The sequence below is a fragment of the Acipenser ruthenus genome, chromosome 22 (assembly GCF_902713425.1).
Source record: "Acipenser ruthenus chromosome 22, fAciRut3.2 maternal haplotype, whole genome shotgun sequence".
Lineage (NCBI taxonomy): Eukaryota > Metazoa > Chordata > Actinopteri > Acipenseriformes > Acipenseridae > Acipenser > Acipenser ruthenus.
In genome coordinates this window covers 16,680,813-16,704,339 of record NC_081210.1, presented here as the reverse complement: position 1 = coordinate 16,704,339, position 23,527 = coordinate 16,680,813, and the positions used below count along the sequence as shown (strand labels likewise).

Here is a 23,527-nt window from a genome sequence, read left to right as displayed (position 1 = left end):
CCTTTATCAAAGATCTCTGACAATTATCTAAAAGCTGTGCTGTTATTGATTAGTTTGGTGCTACCTGGTGAACTGAGGGCCATTATTTGCACCCTGATTGGCTGGGAATTATGTAATCTGGAATCATGTATTATAATGAGATGCTACCAGGCTGCCATGTTTGTGTACTTGGTTTGGTTTCTTGTAGTTCTACCTTTGAATTCTAATGAACTGGAACAGAGTTATTAATTAATATTTACCTAATACAGAAATAAACTAAGAGATTGCAATGCATTTATATTGTTGTGTGTAAAAGATGTATGATATTGTATCTGGGGCTGTATATTCAATGTGGGGAGGCTGTGTGGTCCAGTGGTTAAAGAAAAGGGCTTGCAACCAGGAGGTCCCCGGTTCAAATCCCACCTCAGCCACTGACTCATTGTGTGACCCTGAGCAAGTCACTTAACCTCCTTGTGCTCCGTCTTTCGGGTGAGACGTTGTTGTAAGTGACTCTGCAGCTGATGCATAGTTCACACACCCTAGTCTCTGTAAGTCGCCTTGGATAAAGGCGTCTGCTAAATAAACAAATAATAATGTATAACTGGTGATAGGCTAGTACCACTTTAAGATAAAGTGGATTATATTTACTTCACTATCTACAGTGTTTAACTCCTGTTTTTTTTTTTTAAAGAAGATGTTAAATATTATAAAGTGGGACAGAAAAGCTTATCTTTTTTTTTTTTTTTTTTACAGAATCATAACCTACTGTTTCTTGCCAAACAGAACGAGTGTGGAATGCTGCTGCTGACAATATATGTTACAAAACCCAGCAGGAATATTGATTAGCATTATATATGGTAACAGTATGGTTAATGTATGCATGTCTGCTGAGACTCTGCTATTACTCCTGTGCAAACACTGTGTACATTAATTTGTAACATTACTGGGAATATGTCCATTCAGTTCTCGACTGTGTGTGTGCGTGCGTGCGTGTGTGTGTGATGAATTGAGGATGCTGGAGAGGTGAGGCTGAATGCAGCATTTTTCCTTACCTGCAGAGGTAAGCTTGTTTGAAACAGTAGGGGGCGCTGTGTGTAAGTCCTTGGCAGGTTTTTACATTCGCACAGTTCCACACGCTGGACAATTCCCACAGCAAAGCTAATTTACCACTGATGTATAAAATATTGCTCTAATTTATTTGGCGCTTAAATTGACGTATGTTAACTGACCGACTGCTACCGTGAAACAAAACTGTTTGTTCGTGTAAATGGCATTGCAGTATAAAGACACAAGGGGGGGGGGGGGGATAACAGGTTGTTATCGGTATGCATACATTTAATAAACCGGGTGTTTTCAAGTGTTCATTACGTTTTTCTTTTTTTAAATAAATGATTATTTGTAATCAGACCTTTTCGGTGCCATCCCCGAGTACTGTGTAACACTGTGCTGTTGTCTTCAAATATGGATCGAATGCAGCACTGACGTCTAGATATCTGTTTAGCTGAAGCAGAGGACTGGATGTGACCTGAATGCAATGTATGATTTAATAATGGAATGAGACTCACAACTCATTTTAAACCCATTTTTTGAGAACCGAAGCAACATCTTGGCATTACATCTGCGTTAGCCACCGTATCAAGCAATGCAAACAGGTTTTGTGTGTGTGTGAGTGTGTGTGTTCGTTCTGAAGCAGTGATATTTGTAACTCTTTTTAGAGAATACCGGTATCATAGATAAGGAGGCGATGCTTCAGGTAAAACGTTTAATGTGCGGGGTTCATACAACCGGTTGATCTGAATGTATTGCAACCGTTTAAAATGATGTGGTCAGGTTAATACATTATTCAGATAGGTACATGATATCATTTATACCGTAACATCAAACTAAAATATATAGATTTTTTAAAAATGTAATAACTTCCACTAGACGAAACTGCAGGCAGACAGGTGCTGTGCGCACACGGCAAGCAGTGACGCTTGTGCAGGGCGAGAGGGGCATCAAACCCAAGCGAAAGCTACGTGCTTTTATAAAGACAGAACCGAATAGCTTCAGTCTCCTCCGGCAGAATGACATTATCGTGCAGGTGGACATGCACACAGCAAAGAGACACCTAAAATGATATATTCTGCAGCTCTTCTGCGCATCAGTTGTGTGTGAGACTTTGTGGTTTGCATTATTTTAGATCTGACTGTAGCGCTGTAGCGCTTGCTTGATTCCTTCGTTTGTGTGTGAAAAAAAAAAATAATAACAGAAGGGCGAACATGAAAGCCTGGGCTTGGCATCGCTAGCGGTTGCCTGACAAATAAATAATAATAATACAAAATCTCTCTGCATTTTTTTTTTTTTTAGAATTACTTAGTAACGGAATGCAGAGACAGGGTTTTTAATCCAGTAGCATTACGCCGTTTCCGGTTCCTAGCTGGTGTTTCCCCATTACAAAGTATTGGAAAAACAGCAGATCCAAATGGCATGGACATTTACGCAAGGTCTGCTGCTCTGCCGTTCTGTTGGGGTCTATTTGCAGTCTCCTATTTCAACTCAACTCCATCATCATCAACCAACAGCATCGAAAGCACTGCAGCAGCAAGAGCGACTACCGAGCCCAAGCAGACGGCATGAGGCTTGATCCAGTCCATTTCTCTATGCTGGTCATCGGGGTATCCTTCGCCTGCTACTCCCCGAGTTTAAATTCTCTGCAGGACCAGGCTTACAGATCGGCTGTAGTCATTGAAGGAAAGGTCCAGTCTCTACCCACTAATGTTACCAAGGAGCCCTACAGTGTGAATGTCATAGTGCTGGACGTGTGGCCCCTTAACAGCGGGGGGCTTCAAAGGGACCAGCTTGTGACCATCGGGGATTTTGGTTCGGAGCCTCCGTGTATCAGACTGAAAAATAACCACAAATACGTGTTTTTCATGGACCTAACTGACAAGCCCTTGGTATTCAAGGCATCGTTCGCTCCTCTGGACACCAGCGGGAAGAATCTAAAAAAAGATGTTGGGAGGATCTTGTGCGAAGACTGCGGTAAGTTTATTCTTTCTTACACTACACTGGGACCCGGACATTACTGCAGATTGCACTGTTTGAGTGAATTGCGTTTTAATTACGTGTTGCAACCGTTATGCAAGTGCTTTGCTAATAAGATTAAATGATTATTAAACTAACTAACAGATGGGGCGTCTCTTCTTTCATAATTATAGCTTTGCAGCATTGGTTTAGTCATATATATATATATATATATATATATATATATATATATATATATATATATATATATATATATATATATATTATACACAGGCAGTAGATATAAATATGTACATTATGTGCGGTGCCATTAGTTACATTATGACAGGTTGCCGCTATGTGATAAACTTTTGTTCGGTGTATTGTGGTTTTGTTAGGGATACTGCAATTGTGGTTAAAAAGCAAAGAACTTGAGTTTTTGGAATGTTGTGCTTACGGCGCTATACAGTAGTGATAGTGTAGCGTTTGCAGAATACAGCAAGACCAAAGTAACACCTTTGCCGAAGTCCAAGTGCAAAAGTTGAAGTTGTGGTTGCAATATGATTGTGTTTGTTTTAGCTGTTTTACATGTTGCATGTGTTTTGTTCATACTGGAATGCGCTATACAAGGTTCCTGTGTCTGTCACTGTATCCAGGGCACAGGCAGACACAACAGGGCTTCTTTTAACAGATAATCTAGAAGATACTGTGACGCTGCCGAGAACACGGAACAGCTTGTGGTTTCACGAGCCAGCTTTCCTCTTGGGTAGGTGGTCATATCAGACCCGCACATAACACCGGATTCACGTCGAAAGGAAATTATATAGATAATACATTTACATGTTACCTGGTACTGGATACTGACTTTTAACATACAGCCTTCTCGCTTTCACCTGCGTGAAATATATGCATTATGTGTCAACACCAAAGTTGTTAAACAGGAGGTATATTTGGGGTTTTAGTTTCATTATTTTGCAATGCATGCGGTGCCTTCCCTTACCCCCATGGCGAAAACGTTTGCATTCGAGTGAAGCTGAAAACACGAGAATGCATCACATCAGAAGACTGTATACACTTTAGCAGGCGAATTAGACTAAAGTGACCAGCTATAGAATTCTGTTTTCGGTAGGATTTCCAACAGGGCTGCATATAAGAACAACGGTACACCTGCTCTTGGAGAGGTAGTAATGTACAGTAACGTTTGAAACAGAAGGCAAGGTTGGCGTTCTTTACACCAACCTGTTTTATAGTGGTTCCATTTTATTGCACATTAATTGTACACGCTTTACATAATATTCCAATTGTACTACTTATAAGCACGTAGGAGCAGAGTGCTACTGCTGTAGTTTACACACAGTGCATTCTTAAAACCAACATTTGAAGCGTTTCACTAGCTCAATACATTAAACCCGTTGGTATCATTGTGCTACAGGTAATTGGGACATGTCATTCATTATTTTATATTATTGTATAGGGTGGTATTTCAACAGATATTGTACACATGACTCAAATGGATCGAAATATAGCCATTCATAGAAGACAGTTGGATTAATATAACTGCCCGATGTATTCTTAGTTTGTGGCAACATTATTTATTTGAATGTTAAAACAGCATCTTGGTGTGCAGAATGCTGTGTTATTGTGTGCCTTAATACAGCAATGGCCTAATGTTTTTTTTTTTTTTTTTTTAAATAACAGTGTACATATATTCTCTGACTAACTAGCAAGTATAATTTGTATTATTATTATATAATACTAATTAATCTAATCCAGTGGTATTTTGCACTGTGTTATTGCATACATATACTGCAAGATACAGGGGTATCAAATGCAGGTCACCCAGCAAGGACAATGTATTCAATCTGATGTGTGTTTAAATCATGTTCAAAAGCAGAATATATGTAAATACAATTCCATCTCAAACCTCCGATGCCTTGTAACTAAAGCAGCGTTCTATGTACAACATCTACAGTTAAAATAAAAGCTGTTGTGATGAATTTTAATAATATTCCCACATAGTTTGTGGTCATATAAAACATCTATTCTTGAGTATCAGAAGTTAACAATGTAACTAATGATGGAGCTATTGGATGGAGCTGCAGCAGACTACTGGCTCAGTGAATTGAATGTCACAGGTTTGTTCTCCTTAGAGACTGTTCTCATGGAAAACAGTGTCGAATAGCAGGTGTGCTTTAGAACGAATGAAGGACTGCAGGCAAACAGTATTACTGAATCTGCTGTAGTTCTGGACTGCTCCATTGAAAACTCTATTCTAGATGTGCTCCTGTAGTTCTGGACTGCTCCATTGAAAACACTATTCTAGTTGTGCTCCTGTAGTTCTGGACTGCTCCTTTGAAAACTCTATTCTAGTTGTGCTCCTGTAGTTCTGGACTGCTCCATTGAAAACACTGTTCTAGTTGTGCTCCTGTAGTTCTGGACTTCTGGACTATTTTATTAATCTAAACAGCAGCACATCTTAATCCCCCCACTCTTTAATGTTAACCCTGCTAGTGTTTACCTCCAGGTACAAATACAGTGACCTATGCTCGCTCGCTTTGATGAAAGCATGGTCCGTTAGCACTCAGGAGAGGAAAAACAAAGTTAATAGGGGAAATGAAACCTCTAGGAATACATGGCTAAATGGACTGCCCTTCCTCCACGCCGCTAGCTAAAGGTCTTAACGTGGTTACAGAGAGGGTTATACAGTATTGTTCATGACAGCATCCAGTCTATTCTTGAAGGATCCAATAGTCTCTGCTTCAACAACTCTGTTCGGCAGCCTGCTCCAATGGTTCCCCACCCTTTCTGTGAAAAAGCTCCTTCTCCCCTCGGTTCTGAATTTGCCCTTCTTCAGCTTCCACCCCGGGCCCCTGGTTCTGTTCTCTGTGACCTGTGAAAAATAATTCTCAGCAGGTACTTTGTTAAACCCCTTGACAATTTGAAATACCTCAATTAAGTCCCCTCTGGCTCTCCTTCTTTCTAGGATATTTCTGTCTATCTTCATATGACATACCCTTCAATTCTGGAATTAATCATATTGCGCTCCTCTATATTCTCATGTCTTTCTTATATGGACCAGAACTGGACACAGTATTCGAGGTGTGGTCGTATCAGTGCATTGTATAATTTTAATATAACTTCTCTAGATTTGAATTCAACTGTCTTGGGTATATAACCTAACATTCTATTTGCCTTTTTTATTGTTTCTCCGCTAGGTGTCTTGTTGGCTTAAGAGATTCATCCACTACTACCCCAAGTCCTTTTCATACATAGCCTCCTCTATTTCGTTACTGTTCATGTAATACTTGCCTTTAATGTTTTTGTTTCCGATGTGCAAGACTTTGCATTTATTTACATTAAATTTCATCTGCCATGTGTCAGCCCAAGCTTGAATCGTGTCTAAATGTCTTTGTATTATTAAAGTTGCTGATTTGGAGTTGGCTACCCCTCCCAGTTTTGTGTTGTCTGCAAATCTACATAGTTTACTAATTATGTCTTGGTCCAGGTGATTTATATAGATTAAGAATAGCAATGGTCTCAGTACTGATCCCTGTGGTACCTCACTTGTTATGTTACTCCAGTTTGATGCCTGGCCTCTAATTATAACTCTCTGCTTTCTGTCTTGTAACCAGTTATGAATCCATACTGCTACTTTACCATTTATTCCTACTGATTTAATCTTTAAATATAGCCTTTCGTGCAGTACTTTGTCAAATGCTTTTTGAAAATCTAAGTAGATTATGTCATACGCACTATCCTTGTCCACTCTAGTATTCACCTCCTGAAAAAAATCTAGTAACTTAGTTAAACAAGATCTACCCTTCCTAAAGCCATATCGGATGTCTCCTATAATGTTGATACTATATAAATATCTTATCCTTATCCATCAGGAATGTTGAGGTAAAGCAGTAAGAAATGAAATCAAGTAACCAACGCTTTATCTGCTTGACTTCAGGCTGATTAATGATGGCCACTTCCTTCCCTTAGGTAGACAGTCCCAGATTAGTGAAACCAGCCCTTAGTTTCTTACCAAGAAAATGAGATACAGCTACCCTTATGAACGTTTACCTCAGTAAATTTGCACAGTATTTTTGCATTATTTTCCCATGGTTACACTATTCATTACCAGAATTTATCATGGTTTTTAATATGCCTTACCATACCTCTCTGGGCTTTACAGTGCTTATCTATGCTTTACCATGCTTTCACTTTTAAACTTTTATAAGGGGAATGCTTGGCAGAGAAAACAGTTCTAATGAATAGCTTCTAATTGATAAGTCAGGCCCAAAGGTACCTTGTAGTTTCACCACCATTGAATAACGAAAGAAAACTAAACTCAGGAAAAGAAAATGGTCTTGCATTTGCTCCAGGTGACCCTAATGGGAAATGACCTCTGGAACGACTGAATTCAATATTGGATTAGCTCACTCACTTTGCTATACATCAGCTGGTAATCACTTTGCTGCTTAAATGAAGAGGCCATAAACTATTTTCTTTTCAGCGTGCATTGATTTACATGAGCTTTGACTGTCAGTGCTTTGAACCCTTTCTATAATGCATGTTTTCATTAAAGGACTGGTAACCCCGGCTTTTAAAAACACTTTCTTACCCATCTTATCACCAGGACCCCCCTTGTTAGGTTACCTTGCCCTTAACCTCCTATTCAAAATGTCTGTCTAGAAGCCATTGTAGAAACAAGACCTCCAAAATGGCAGAAAGGCTTTATTTCAAAATCATGTAAAGGTGATTTCTATTTTGGGGAGACTTATCCAGCTAGGGGTCTTATTATTTTCTGTTTCCATTTCAATTGCTTTATAAAGCTTATATGAATATAGTGGAGGGCTGTCCGTTTGTTTGCTGTGTTATTCCAGTATCTTGTTCCGCACTCATCCAATTGTCGTAAAACGTTATGTGGACATGTATTAGCAGAGGTTAATGAGGAACAGCATCTGGGCTGTGTTTTCACAGTACTAACACCTGATTGGCAAAGGGTTTATATTCTAACATGGGAATTATTCCATGTGTATTGCAGCAGTTCAAACCATTTGGGTATCTATAACAAGGTTACATGCAGTAGCCTAAATCTGTATTTGTATAAGAGGAATTGCCATCGTTTTCAGCGAGGGTATAATAAAGCCATCATGTAACAGGGAGTTCATCTTATTGCAACCCAAGCCTGTCACTGTATCCTCAATTACACTTACTGGTTTACTAACAAAGTATATTCTGTTTTCTTATATTATATTGACTTACCTATATTTGTAGACTGCAGTCTTTCATCTCAAAAGAACTTGCCATGGTAAGCTATCTAAAAGGTTTTAGTATAATTAAGCATCCCGGTAAAAGGAGCTTGAATGTTAAGCCCACTGGACGACCTACTGTTATTATCTCATGAGCCATTTTTATATGTGGACACAGTCTAATGGAAACTTTAACTTTGACATTAGGGTGACCAGATTTTCAAAGCTCAAAACCGGGACACATTGTTAAATAACTGATGACTAATTAAACTATTTAAATAAAGGATATGTCATGGTTATCTAAATAGCCATCCTCTCACTATTTTTTTTTTTTTTTTATGCAGCTAGCTAATTTCAGTACACTCCTAGGTGTATAATTTCAGTACACTCCTAGGTGTATAATTTCAGTACACTCCTAGGTGTATAATTTCAGTACACTCCTAGGTGTATAATTTCAGTACACTCCTAGGTGTATAATTTCAGTACACTCCTAGGTGTATAATTTGTGGCTAATTAGTTTAATACATAAAATAATTCATTCTGTAGATCATTGTTAAAAATAGTTACATTTTGGCATTTTTCTTTCTTTCTTTTTTTACTCCCTGCATCAGGATGGCTCTATTTATTGATGTTGTTGATGTGGTTTAACCTGGTGGATTTGGATGTTTGCAACCTCTCGCTGCTCTGCCTAGTTAGTGCCTGGGCTAAATCCCGCCAGAACTGAGCAGCTACAAAATGACTATTACACACAGTTGTGGATTCTTATTGAATATAAACTAAATAAAAATGCATGGCGCACTGAGGAATAAGCCCGTTTTAAAAATGATATTTTTGAATACCCCAGTACCTTTTTTTATTTAATTTGTTTTCACTGCAGGTGCCATAAACTAAGGAAGCGGTGGTTTACGTTATTTTGACACAAGGTATTTAGAGTGTGTCGCACTACAGGAAGTGACTGTAAACCAGACTTTTTTTTAAGATTTTGAGAAAAATATCGGGACACCGGGACCTTTAATAGAAAAATGGGCCAGTGTAAACATCCCCTCTGTAACATGCTACTTTGTTATTACATGTCTATACTGCCAGTGTAAACATCCGCGCTGTAACATGCTACTTAATCCTCATAATCCCAACAGTATTTTTCAAATATTTAGCATTGTACTTGAAACCTGGAAGGAAATCAAACTTTAAAATCAGTTCTGTAGAAATCTAGATTTAAAATCACTCCTATGGAAATCTAGATTTAAAATTAGATCTGTAGGAATTTGGCTTTAAAATCAGTTCTATGGACATCTAGATTTAAAATTAGTTCTATAGAAATCTAGATTTAAAATCACTCCTATGGAAATCTAGCTTTAAAACCAGTTCTGTGGAAATCTTGCTTTAAAATCAGTTATATGGGGAAAATAAGCATGACTTGGAGCTAAGATTCAAATATTTCCTCCATTTCCTCTTTTTGTGTCAGCTTGTCCTATTCCAACAGACATTTCTACAGAACTTACAGAAACTGACATAAAAAATTCAATTCTCAAGGCGGCTAGAAGCCAAAATACTTTTTTTGACAAATCCTTTTACTTCCAAAAATAGAACAGTTCAAGCCAATCAATGAGCCCTGTTGCATGTCCCCAGGGCTCCAGTGTATCCTCAACATTGTACTTGCTTGCTATCATATATATTGGTGTGTGCAACTTCCCAAGTGATCTGTCCAGAAAAACATTTCATTTGGTTCACTTGACCTTCAGTGAGATAGCCATTTGGGATTCGGTCCACAGCGGGGCCAGCAGAAGGTAATCTACAGTAGCATTCCATGAATATTTAATTGCAGATTAAAAGGGGGGCTTTTTACAAATGCTGACTAACCACTGAATCACATTAAGGACTCTGCAGTCACCATTCATCTTCCCAGGAAATGACTGGAAAACAAACAGCACCAGATATTTTGTTATAAAAATATTACCTGTTACATTCTTGCTGGAGAACCTGCTGTAGTCTCCTCTTGGGTAAATCTTGCCCCCCCCCCCCTGTTTTAATGTTAGTGAAATACAGTACTGTGGCAAAATGGTTTGCAGTGCGCTGGTGTAGAGGTGATGCGGTGCTCAAGTAATGACAAACAACAACGTTCACGGTGCAATGATGTTTTATTTATAATCCAAAGTCACTTGAGAACTGTAAATAAGAATCACTGGCAATACACAGCTATGTGTACTGCTCAGTAAAACCCACGAGGTTCAGTCCCGAAATAATAATGATGGTAAATACACACACAGAACACAGACACGATCACAAGTCCAAAGTGAGTGCTTTTTAAGTGCCAGTGGTGAAATACATTTATTTTGTGAACAATGGTGCAGTGTTGTCCAGGTTGGTGCTGGCTTTTAGCGACAGCTCCTGGTACGTGATAGCCGTCTAATAAGAACAAACGTTTACAATTAGTACGACAAAGCAAACAAACACTAAACACTCACGGTATATCACAGTGCTTCAGCGGTTCATCCATAACCATAACAAAGGAGCCGTTCGCTCGGCCACATCCCCTTTTGTACCTTCAGCCACGCCCCCTTGGTTAGCGAGTGCAATCATTTTTCCTCCAATCCTCGATTGCCACATCGCTTCCCGTCTGGGGCGATGACTTGGTGTACTGTGGATCCGCCCCCTTCCTGGATGGCCGACTTCCAACTGACCCTGGAATGAACTGCCAAACCATCCAGTCTGGGGCACACTGTTCCCTTTACACAGCACCCTCATAGGTTGGGAGGGAGATTCATAACCAAGATTCATTCTTTCTCTGTCACAAGTACACATACTGTAACTAAAATGGGCTACATTCAAAAATTGCATCTTGTAATTGCAAATTTTTATGTGGCATCTTTATATGGCTAAACAAAGGAGTGAAACACTCTTCTGTACAGTAGAATGGGTTATTTATTTCTGACCTCATTTGCATTAGTTTCCTTTGCATGGTATATATTTTACAGTCAATTATGAAATATTTTATAGATATGAATATGAACGTGGTCATTTTTGCCTCTTTTGTAGAAACGTGTCTTTATACTGGTGATCCTGTTTCTATAATCAGACCATATTGTCAGTGAAATGCACAAGTATAAGGGCCCTTGAGTAATTCAATATTTCACTTTTTATTTGTAAGACACATAGTAAAAAAGAGAGCACTGGACTTCAATGCTGTAATATTGGTATATTTGTGGTGGCTCAACAGTGGAGGCAATGCCCACTCTCGATTTTTTATATTTTTATTTAGCCCCAATTTTCTCCCCAATTTGGAATGTCCAATTATTTTTTCTCCTACCGCATCAATTCCCCACATACTCAGGAGACCCCAAGGTTCAGTGGGCGTCCTCCAATCCCATGACCAAGCCAGCTTCCTCTTTTACACCCAGGAACTTGAGAGCGGATGTCAGCGAGCTACCGGCCACTGGAGGACAAAGGCCAGCCCTGCAGGTGTCTGAACTCACCGGGCACCTGGCCAGCAGTGTTCACTGTAGCGCGATGAGGAGAAGCAGTCGAGGAGAGCGCTAGTGCCAATGCAACGCTCCCTTCAGAATCCCCAGTGAAGACCGGTGATGCTGCACAGCCAGGACGTGAACCTGCGCTGTATGACTCGCCCTGCTTCACACAGCCAGGACGTGAACCTGCGCTGTATGACTCGCCCTGCTTCACACAGCCAGGACGTGAACCTGCACTGTATGACTCGCCCTGCTTCACACAGCCAGGATTGTATTGTGTATTGTATTGATTTATTTTTATGTAGTATGCAACAGTAAATATACATCTTTTATGCAAAGGTAGCCATCCGATCCACATTCTCCACTCAGTCAACGCTGTACATTCGGATGAGGCAGACACACCCTTGTCTCTTCTATTTATAATTAGCATGTCTATTAACCAATCATAGTCTTCCATTTCTTCAGCTGGCTTGCACGGAACACTGAGTAAAGTCGTCAAAAAAATATGGGTGGCATGCCTCCCCTCCCCTTTTGCCTGTTTTAGCCAATCACTGGGCATGTGTTCTCCCACATCGATGACCCCGGATGCACCTGACAAGAGTGAAAGGAACACATGGTGACAGTGTGTAGCTTTATTGGAAGAAACTATTATGGGCTACTGTTTTCTTTTCTCTGCTGGCTAGTGGATAATTTTCTGCAGTTTTGTTTTTCGCTGGCAGGAAATGTGCTTGACAGACGGCCCATCCATAAATGTGCAGTAAAAAATGGACGGCCACATTCGCCAAGTAAAAAATGGATGCTTACTACAGCGAATGAGATGAGGGTATTTATGTATTTGTTCATGTTACAAGGGGTTATTATGCTGATGAAGTGCACATAGAAATCCCTTAGTATTTTCTTTAAGATTTCATTAAGATTTTCTTAATATGTGCATTTTCCACAGTTGAGACAATTTCTTTCTGATTTTTTTGGTATTTATTTCTGTTTTGCTGTCTTCCAGTTCATTTAATTGTCCTTCATCGAAATTGGTTTACTTATTACTTAATACTTTTGGGTTTTTTTGCAGGTAGTTGGTCACTCAGTTTTATAGTTGCTGTAAACAAGATGGCTACTGGTACTGTAAATTCTGTGAAGCAGCACAGCGATTACTAGTATGTGACAAGGCTCCAACTGTCCGTATCCATCCTATATACGGACAGCTGGAACCTTGCTCGTCCAATCACATTGCTTGTTTCACATTCCATTGCCAGACCTATATATATATATATAAGTCTGTAATCTTGGATATGTCTCAGTTAATCTGGCAGCTCCGCTTGGAGCTTCAATTATAGGGATAAAAATATGCTGGTCCCTCAAGGCGCAGCCTAGATTGAATGCCTATAAAGAAAACCTGTACTAGGGAGTAACTGTGTGGAGCACACATCCCAATAAAGTATCTCAGTGACAGGGGAGGAGCCCAGCACACCTCAGACAAGCCATTCCTGACACATTCAAAACAGGCTGGACCTCAGATACAGTGGCCCACTTTCGGACCAGGCCAGGTGATGCAGTAGCTTCCTCACGACACTAGCAGTGTGCTGCAGCACCAGGTTCACATATTAATGAAGGTTGTTTCCTTATGAGCCCAGTGCTGGAACTAGCATCTCTAAGGCTGTTTCCTGTACAGTTTGTGTTATCAGTTCTGGTATAATAAAAACTAAGTCCTCAGAATCGCTGAATAATCGCACAGTAACTGAAAGATTACAAATATTTCTCTGAATTTGCAAATTTAGCAGATTCTAGCTGAATGCAATCCAAAACGGAGGCTAGGAGTGTGTGATACAAGTTTGATGAAGGTGCAAAATTAGGGCAGTTATCATGTTCATGATGTTGAGTGTGACAGACAGACAGACAGATGGACACAATCAGTGCATAACAATCCCCATTCTTTTGAATGAGGACCCTAAAAACAAACCAGTTAACACAAAACTGACACTCAATTATCCAAACGTCATGAATCTGGTATTCTGGATTATCGGAACAAATTTCATGTTGCCAATAGTACCATTGTAGTAGCATCTGTATCCTATTGCAGCCTCATTGCGGAAGAATAATCCAGTTGTGTTTAAATAAGTCTTGGTGTTGCTATTCTTCCAGTTGGGTTTTGTTTTGAGTAATTTTAAGGTTATTGTTACAATGTGTTGGTACTGAATGTAGCATAAATCCATCTTGGCTAGTGCTTTCTTAATAAAAACCTTTGCTCATTGTTTCATGTTACATATGTTTGCTCATTTGGACTTGTTATGAGACAGTAATGTTGTTGAAGCTGACACCCTGGGATCCATCAAGAAGCTGCTTGATGAGATTCTGGGATCAATGAGCTACTAACAACCAAACGAGCAAGACGGGCTGAATGGCGTCCTCTCGTTTGTAAACGTTTTTATGTTCTTAAGATCACCTCTGTATCTTGTTTTATTTTAGGGGATATGAATGAACAATTCTTTCACACAATCCAATGCAAAGTTGATTTCCTGAACCCCTCTGTGTAGAGCTGGAGGAGTCTGTATATTTGACTGCTTCTTGTGTTTTATTAAAATGAGCGAATAATTAAACATTATTGAAATGAAAGCCAATCAATTCTATAACATAATGAAGCTAATTAGCAGGTCTGGGATGGCGGAGGAGGTTACATGAGGAGGCTAATGAATAAAAGAGCTATTAGGAGAGGAAGCTTTAGGGTCAGAACTCAGCCTGCATTTCAACTGCAAACCCGCTGCACTCTGCATCGTGCCGTCCTTCTGAATATATTAGAAACCTCAGTGATCATCGTCTCAATCAGGCTCTGCTCAGGGATCATAGGCAGTGGTAAAAGGTAAACAGGAGGTATCCAACACCATGTTTTTAACATTATTTGTTATTATTTGAGATTTAAACAAAATCTGTGAAAACCATGAGACTTACATGTCAACAGGAATACAACATATGTTAAATTCATATTTAACAAGGGACTTCACCTTAAAGGTAAAACTAACTGAAGAAGACAAATATTTCAGCCAGTTCCTTCTTCAGTGTACTGGGCTAAACAAGGAAGGAAACTAAACTGCAGCTTTTATACATTTGAACTTGACAGTTCCACAGTACAGTACAGTCTTCTGGTTTTGACTGGAAATGAACTGCCATCTTCTTGCAAAGCTAATGAAATACAGCAAGCCTACAGTCAAACTGCAGTGTTTATCAACACCACTCATAGTCCAGCACAGTCAAACTGCAGTGTTTATCAACACCACTCATAGTCCAGAACAGACAAACTGCAGTGTTTATCAACACCACTCACAGTCCAGAACAGACAAACTGCAGTGTTTATCAACACCACTCATAGTCCAGAACAGACAAACTGCAGTGTTTATCAACACCACTCATAGTCCAGAACAGACAAACTGCAGTGTTTATCAACACCACTCATAGTCCAGAACAGACAAACTGCAGTGTTAATCAACACCACTCACAGTCCAGATCAGACAAACTGCAGTGTTTATCAACACCACTCATAGTCCAGAACAGACAAACTGCAGTGTTTATCAACACCACTCACAGTCCAGAACAGACAAACTGCAGTGTTTATCAACACCACTCATAGTCCAGAACAGACAAACTGCGGTGTTTATCAACACCACTCACAGTCCAGAACAGACAAACTGCAGTGTTTATCAGGTACTCCAAAGGATTTTTTCCCACTGTCACAAACACATCAAAATCCCAGGAGACTGCTAACAAGATGAAAGCATGCTTCATAGCTTTAAATAAAACAAAACAAAACAAAAAACACACATCTCGTTAACTCAAAGAGCAGTCCACTCACTGCAGAAGAACTCAGGATCCTAGTCAACAGCATTTCCTGCCATTTGTATTTTTGCTTGCTGAAGACAACAGCAAGCAAAAAAACAACAGAAAGAAAAAGCATGCTTTCATCTTGCAACAAACAAGTCGGCACAGAGGCCAAAATAAATGGTTGAAACAAACAACAAAATGGCTGGACATTCACCTTATAACCCAACACAAACACCATTGATTTGTTTACACCAAATCAAAACTGCTCTTTGAGTTAACAAGCCTTTTAATTTAAAGCTATGAAAAGACACAGAGCCAACCTTCAATCATGCGTCACCCTACCTAATTCCGCTTCTAATTGTCATGGCATGTAAATTAAGTGTATCCCACTGTTCCCTGTTGAATGCATGTGCCCTTGTCTTCAGCTTCATTCCCCTTCTAATTGTCATGGCATGTAAATTAAGCATATCCCACTCTTCCCTGTTGATTCCCCTTCTAATTGTCATGGCATGTAAATTAAGCGTATCCCCGCTCTTCCCTGTTAAGTGCACTTAACATACATTCCTGGCGAATTCCCACCAGAAGAGGCAACTTGTGACCTTTTGGAATATGAGTGGTGTTGAGAAACACTGCAGTTTGACTGTGCTGGACTATGAGAGGTGTTGACAAGCACCCAACAAACAGTTTTTTGCCCTTTTATGCACTTGTGGCTAGAGCCTAATTAATCATCCATTATTCCATTATTGCCCCAGCCCATTTCCATGTGTTCTGGCAGGGAGGAATTTACCCCCCTCCTTGCCAACCCAATATTCCCCACACACACCCACACATTACACCAGCAGGGCTTCCACCCTGCCACAAGTACCAACATAGTTTGCAAATGTTATCATTCTAAAGACATATTTGCCACAGATACAGGTCAGGGTTCATGGATAAGAACATAAGAAAGTTTACAAACGAGAGGAGGCCATTCTGCCCATCTTGCTCATTTGGTTGTTAGTAGCTTATTGATCCCAGAATCTCATCAAGCAGCTTATTGAAGGGTCCCAGGGTGTCAGCTTCAACAACATTACTGGGGAGTTGGTTCCAGACCCTCACAATTCTCTGTGTAAAAAAGTGCCTTCTATATTCTGTTCTGAATGCCCCTTTATCTAATCTCCATTTGTGACCCCTGGTCCTTGTTTCTTTTTTCAGGTCAAAAGAGTCCCTTGGGTTGACATTGTCTGTACCTTTTAGGATTTTGAATGCTTGAATCAGATCACCGCGTAGTCTTCTAGTGCCAGTAGTGACCATTAATCCATTGTGATGAAACTTGGTTAGAACATTCATTAATCTGTTTTCATATTGAAATGCCCCAATACAATCGTACACACACACACACGCGCACGCACGCACGCAGACACAGACACACACAGACACACGCACGCAGACACAGACACACAGACACAGACAAACACACACACAGATACACACACCTACAGCCACTGCGACACACACATATACACACGCACACAGACACACATACACACATCACTATAATACTAATGTACAGCCCAGCTGTGAGAACTACGATTATGGTATGCTTGCTACTTTATTAGCTAGTAATTGTTTCAGTATCTTTGGCACTTTAATAACAGACAGGAGTGTTGCTTTGTGTTTTGGAGTGCCGATGTAGAGGTCACTGTGAAGATCCTGCTTGAATTGGACTCTGCCTTGGGCAAGATGAATCCCTCGCATCACTGCCAGACACCACCACTGTGATGTGGAGCGAGCAGAGAGACCTTCACACACATGCATATTGTTTTAATCTTCGTGGTATGAGTAAATTTGTGTCAGTGACAGATAGACAGAAGCCAAGAGCAATATTGTAACAGGGACAAAACAAGTGGCTTATATATACTGTTGTGTAAACTCATGTGAGGTCATTCAGAGCGATGTATTTGTGCTGCTGTGTATTGGTTTTATTGTTGATCTGTCAATAACATTTGCTCGTATCACAATGAACTGGTCTTACTCAAGTCTCAGTGTGCATACAGTATTTGGAAAAAGATCTTTTAAAAAATGTTATGGAACAATATTCATAAGGATTTGAGACTCAATTAGGGAATATACAGCTATTGCCAATGGTTTCACATCACCTAGAATTTTAGCATTGAAACATAATTTAAAAAAAAAAGAAATTATACGAAACAATGTAGATCTTTTATATAACGTAATGTAATCAAAGAAACTACAAAATGATATAAAAGTCTACCAGAAGCCATAATAATAGTACAGAATTTCAAGTTAGATATCGAAATGTCACATTTTTCCATTTTTGTTAGTTTTTCGTTAAGTATATTTATGGAGAACTACAAAGCGGTATGTAATTCAATATGTTAACGTAACATTATTTAGCTGGTTTCATTCGACTTTATGAAGCAAAATGAGTTCATTCCATAGGGTGATACAAAACCTTTGGTCACAGCTGTATTATGATACATACTTTCGTTAATCAGATGTGATGACCTGGAGTCTTTTCTATCATTTACTGTAGAAGTTATTTGTGGACAGATGGTGTGTTGTATTGTCTGTGTTTTATAATTAGGACAGGTTGAATTTTTTATTCACAGCTTGCATGGCCACTGTCTGTGTGGTAACATTGAAGCAGTAGCACACAATTAGCTTGCTATTTACTTGCAGAGTCGTGATTCTGGTGGTTTTGCTTTGGCGTCACCATGGTGTTTTCCACACTTTACTGTAAGGAGTATGTAACAGGGCGAGCAGCCCTGTACATTGTTTTGTTTATTTTTAAAACGTGTCCTGGCAGAGGCGAGATCGGTGCTCGTCCTCTGCCAGGAGTAATAAATTAAATCACCTATTTAATTCGGGAGATGGCCACCTTCTGCACAAGTTTTAATTATTATCTTGTGGATGGGGCTACCCATCCACGCTAAACAAAACAAATTGGCTACGCCGTCAAAATACAAACAATAAAACATACGGCGCTCGCCGACAAATACAGTAAATCATAATACACAAAAACAATAATCTGCACAGGGGCGGAGGATGAACCCTCGTTCTAAAAATAAACAAAACAATGTACAGGGCTGCTCGCCCTGTTACATATCCCCCCCCCCCCTTGTGCAACGCACACATGGCCCCAACGGCCACCTCCCCCCTCAGTCTCAAAGTCCCGGAAGAGGGGGAAGCAAGTTGCTTCTGGGGGGTGGCCATGGTGGAATTTCTGGCACCCCCCAATTCTTTGTGGCTGGCAGCTCCCTCTTCCGGGGCTCCCGCCACACTCTATCCTGCCGCGGAATTGCGGCTGGGGGAGCTGGTCTCCTGACCTCCCCCCCCTTCTTCATGGCCGGCAGTTCCCCTCCGTGGGGCTCCGACCACATGATCTCCGGCCGCGAAAGTGCGGCTGGGGGAGCTGGTCTCCGGACCTCTCCCCCTTTCTTCATGGCCGTCCGTTCCCCTCCGTGGGGCTCCGGCCATAGTGTAGTGACCCCAGGCGAAGCAGGATCCCTGGCGACCCCAGGCGAAGCAGGATCCCTGGCGACCCCAGGCGAAGCAGGATCCCTGGCGACCCCACGCGACGGCAGCGGACCCTCGGGAGGCGACGGCAGCGGACCCTCGGGAGGCGACGGCAGCGGACCCTCGGGAGGCGACGGCAGCGGACCCTCGGGAGGCGACGGCAGCGGCAGCGGACCCTCGGGAGGCGACGGCAGCGGCAGCGGACCCTCGGGAGGCGACGCAGGACTGGCAGCAACCCTAGGAGATACAAGGGAGACACAGGCGACCCCACGCAATGCTGACGGCGGGAGGGGAGCCCCTGGCCATGAAGGCGGCAGCAGGAGCTCCACTTCTCCCAAGGGTGGTGGAGGTAGAGGTAGCTCCTGCTCCTCTCCTCTTGACGATAAAGGCGGCAGGGGCTCCTCCTCTTCTGGCGGCCAAAGTGGCATGGGCTCCTCCCCTTCTGGCGGCCAAGGCAGCAGGGGCTCCTCCCCTTCTGGCGGCCAAGGCGGCAGGGGCTCCTCCCCTTCTGGCGGCCAAGGCCGCAGGGGATCCTCCCCTTCTGGCGGCCAAGGCGGCAGGGGCTCCTCCCCTTCTGGCGGCCAAGGCGGCAGGGCTTCCTCCCCTTCAGGCGGCCAAGGCGGCAGGGCTTCCTCCCCTTCAGGCGGCCAAGGCGGCATGGCTTCCTCCCCTTCAGGCGGCCAAGGCGGCAGGGCTTCCTCCCCTTCAGGCGGCCAAGGCGGCAGGGCTTCCTCCCCTTCAGGCGGCCAAGGCGGCAGGGCTTCCTCCCCTTCAGGCAGCCAAGGCGGCAGGGCTTCCTCCCCTTCAGGCAGCCAAGGCGGCAGGGCTTCCTCCCCTTCAGGCTGCGAAGGCGGCAGGGCTTCCTCCGCTTCAGGCTGCGAAGGCGGCAGGGGCTCCTCCTCTTCAGGCTGCGAAGGCGGCAGGGGCTCCTCCCCTTCTGGCAGCGAAGGCGTCTCCTCCCCTTCTGGCAGCGGAGACGTCTTCTCCCCTTCTGGCAGCGAAGGCAGCTCCTCCCCTTCTGGCAGCAAAGGCGGCAGGGGCGCCTCCCCTTCTGGCTGCAACAGGGAAACCAGCAGGCATGTTCCCTCTGCTGGCGGTGGTGGAAGCGGAACCAGCAGGCATGCTCCCTCTGCTGGTGGTGGTGGTGGGAGCGACATGTCGTCCTCCCATGGCGGTGGAGGTGGCACCAGCAGGTATGTTCCCTCTGCTGGCGGAGGTGGGAGCGATTCACAGTCCTCCCACGGAGACGGAGGTGGCACCAGCAGGTATTCTCCCTCTGCTGGTGGAGGGAGGAGCGACACCCAGTCCTCCCATGGCGGTGGAGGTGGAACCAGCAGGTATGCTCCCTCTGCTGGCGGAGGTGGGAGCGACACACCGTCCTCCCATGGAGACGGAGGTGGCACCAGCAGGTATTCTCCCTCTGTTGGTGGTGGTGGGAGCGACACGTCGTTCTCCCACGGCGGTGGAGGTGGAACCAGCAGGTATGTTCCCTCTGCTGGCGGAGGTGGGAGCGACTCACAGTCCTCCCACGGAGACGGAGGTGGCACCAGCAGGTATTCTCCCTCTGCTGGCGGAGGTAGGAGCGACACCCAGTCCTCCCACGGAGGTGGAGGTGTAACCAGCAGGAACTCTCCCTCTGCTGGCAGGTACCTGGGCTGTGGACCTTCGGCCTTCCCCTTCTTGGGCCGTGGACGCACCGACTCCCCCCTCTTGGGCCATGGACGCACCGACTCCCCCCTCTTGGGCCGTGGACGCACCGACTCCCCCCTCTTGGGCCGTGGACGCACCGACTCCCCCCTCTTGGGCTGTGGACGTTCGGGCTCCTCCCACTCAGGCGCAGGACGTTCGGGCTCCTCCCACTCAGGCGCAGGACGTTCGGGCTCCTCCCACTCAGGCGCAGGACGTTCGGGCTCCTCCCACTCAGGCGCAGGACGTTCGGGCTCCTCCCACTCAGGCGCAGGACGTTCTGGCTCCTCCCACTCAGGCGCAGGACGTACCAACTCCTCCCTCTTGTCTCCCCTCCAGCAGCTGTAATCCCAGTCTTCAGCGAGGGAGCAATTAACGGGGAAATGCCCCCGCTCCCCACAGATGCAGCAACAACACAGCTGGCTTATGCTATGGAGGAGGGCTTCCCAGCTCATCTCCTCCTGTGCCTGCTGTTGTTGCTGCAGCGGCTGCTGCTGTCTCCTCATCCTCCTTCTTCCTCCCATCTTCCTTCCTCACTCTCCTTTTCTCCCTCCACACAATTAGAAACGAACAAAAAAAAAATGAAAAAGCTGCAGTACCCTCTTCTGCCTGTGTCCTGGAGGCGCTGCGATCCCACTCAGGACACCACGTGTGACAGGAATGGACGAGTGGTCTGACGTCACGGCAGAAGAAGGCACAACAAAAACAAAAGGTATGGGGCAGTGGCGCGGGCGCCGTTTTGTTTAAAGCAAACAAAAATAAAATAAAATATTTAAACAGAAAACACTCGCTCACAGAGCAAAATAAAAGGTTAAACAAAAACAAATCACGAACACAAAATAAACACAAAATAATACGATCCCAGGTCAGGCTGGGCAGTTGCTGTCACTGTTCCTGGAATCTTTACGTTTTGTTTTGTTTCTCTCCTCTCGCTCTCGCTCTCGCTCTCTCCTTCCAACACCCCCCCCCCCCCCCGCTCTCTCCTCTTTAACACCCCACCCCGAGCTAGAGAGCTGCAGGCTTTTTATAACAGGTGACCATCTCCCGATTAGCAATAAATTAAATCACCTAATTAATTCTGCACAAGTTTTAATTATTATCTTGTGGATGGGGCTACCCATCCACGCTAAACAAAACAAATTGGCTACGCCGTCAAAATACAAACAGTAAAACATACGGCGCTCGCCGACAAATACAGTAAATCATAATACACAAAAACAATAATCTGCACAGGGGCGGAGGATGAACCCTCGTTCTAAAAATAAACAAAACAATGTACAGGGCTGCTCGCCCTGTTACAAGTATTTGCTCCCGTCTCTGACCCCATGTGCAGCAGTGTCACTGCCCTGAGATACCGCAACATGATCTGCATTAACATCACATCTGCAGAAGGAGACAGGGTCCTGCATGATCCGATTACACTGCAGACCACGGAGGATCAGACTCCATCAGATCCAGCACACATTTCATGTACAAGCTTTGCAGGGTTTGCCCATACAACACCAAGAGCAAGGTTCATTCAAAACTGTGGGCAATCGTTAGCTTTTAAACTCAAGGGCTTGAAGATAGGGAATTTCAGTAGCTGCTTGTCAACAATATAAAACTTTGAGGTCCTTAAAGTAAAAGTAGATTGCATATAAAATGTTATCAACATAACAACAAATATCAAGGGGGAAGATTTTGTTTTCACATTTTTGTCTTCTTGTAACAGGATCATGTCTGTTTGTGGTGAGCAGGTTTCAAAGGATGAAGAAGCTTGTGTCCTAAACAATGGAGGAATGTAGTAAACTAACACCAAGGAAGTACTTACTGTATGTGGGATAGTTTATTGAAATATTATTACAATTACAGACATGGCCACATCTCACCCGTCTGTGTGTCCTGTAGCCCTGCTAGCATGAGGGCCCAGTCCACACTCTGAGAGCTGGAATTCCTGCAGGCTGTTAATCAGACACAATCATCTGCCCTTGTGAGTGCTGGTTTACCAATAGGAGAGGTCTGTGAAACACACACACACACCGTATTAAATGGAACTATGCGCTATTAAACTTGATGACTAGTTTGTTTTGGGTTTATATCAAATGATTTGAATTTAAGAACCAAAAGCAGCTGTGTCTCTTTTAATGGCCCAAACTGGTCAGTCAAAAAGATTTATTTTATTTTCAATAAAAAAAGCAGTCCTGTTACTTTTTCTGAAACGATACTCTGGTGTATAATAATACGCAGATTGCGTTGCGTTCTGACCACTGAAGTTTTGTGTAGAAGATCACAGTATCTTAGCGCTAATAAGCGGGCACCTCTGGGACTGCCAGAATGTTATAAATTATATGACATTTCTGGAGTAGTTTGGTCTGTTACAACATGAAAAAGGCATGCTTGTCCATCTGGTCGTTATGTCCTCTTTATAATGATGTTGGGGGTTATATAGTGCAGTATCTCACATAATGCTAGTTAAGTTCACCCTCCCATGAGATAGTGTTTTGTTGTAGTTGAGGTACAATGCGCTCTGTGATTCCTGCTGTGTTGTAATTTGATTTTAGCAATTCTTGAGATGCCTCAACCCATCAAAACTCCTGAGGGACACAACTGGGCAATAGCAGAACCACGTTTCCTATAGTATAAAAATAAAAGCCCTGAAAACAGTGTGCATGAAAAATAAACCCTAAAAGCACAACAAAGAAAAAGAGAGGCCTGCTTGTGCAGTAATGCACCCTGATATGTGGAGCAGAAGATCCTGGATCACAGGTGTCCATGCTGTTCGGGTTAGCCTAGTTAATTCAAGCAGCTTTATACATTGCTGCTTCTGTTCGGGTTAGCCTAGCTAAT

The 23,527-nt window shown here is 43.0% G+C and overlaps 1 protein-coding gene across 4 annotated transcripts in view; it reads left to right on the top strand.

Moving 5' to 3' along the window:
• The first annotated feature begins 2,042 nt into the window (after positions 1-2,042).
• LOC117431582 (pro-neuregulin-2, membrane-bound isoform) overlaps positions 2,043-23,527 on the top strand; it is a 425,631-nt gene continuing 404,146 nt past the window's right edge. Inside the window, exon 1 of one of the 4 annotated variants that reach the window (XM_034052673.3) lies at positions 2,043-3,003. In XM_034052673.3, coding sequence (XP_033908564.3) covers positions 2,595-3,003 — 409 coding nt within the window. In that variant the 5' untranslated portion in view covers positions 2,043-2,594. The remainder of the gene's footprint in view (positions 3,004-23,527) is intronic. The other 3 variants (XM_034052674.3, XM_034052670.3, XM_034052669.3) reach the window with 3 other exon arrangements.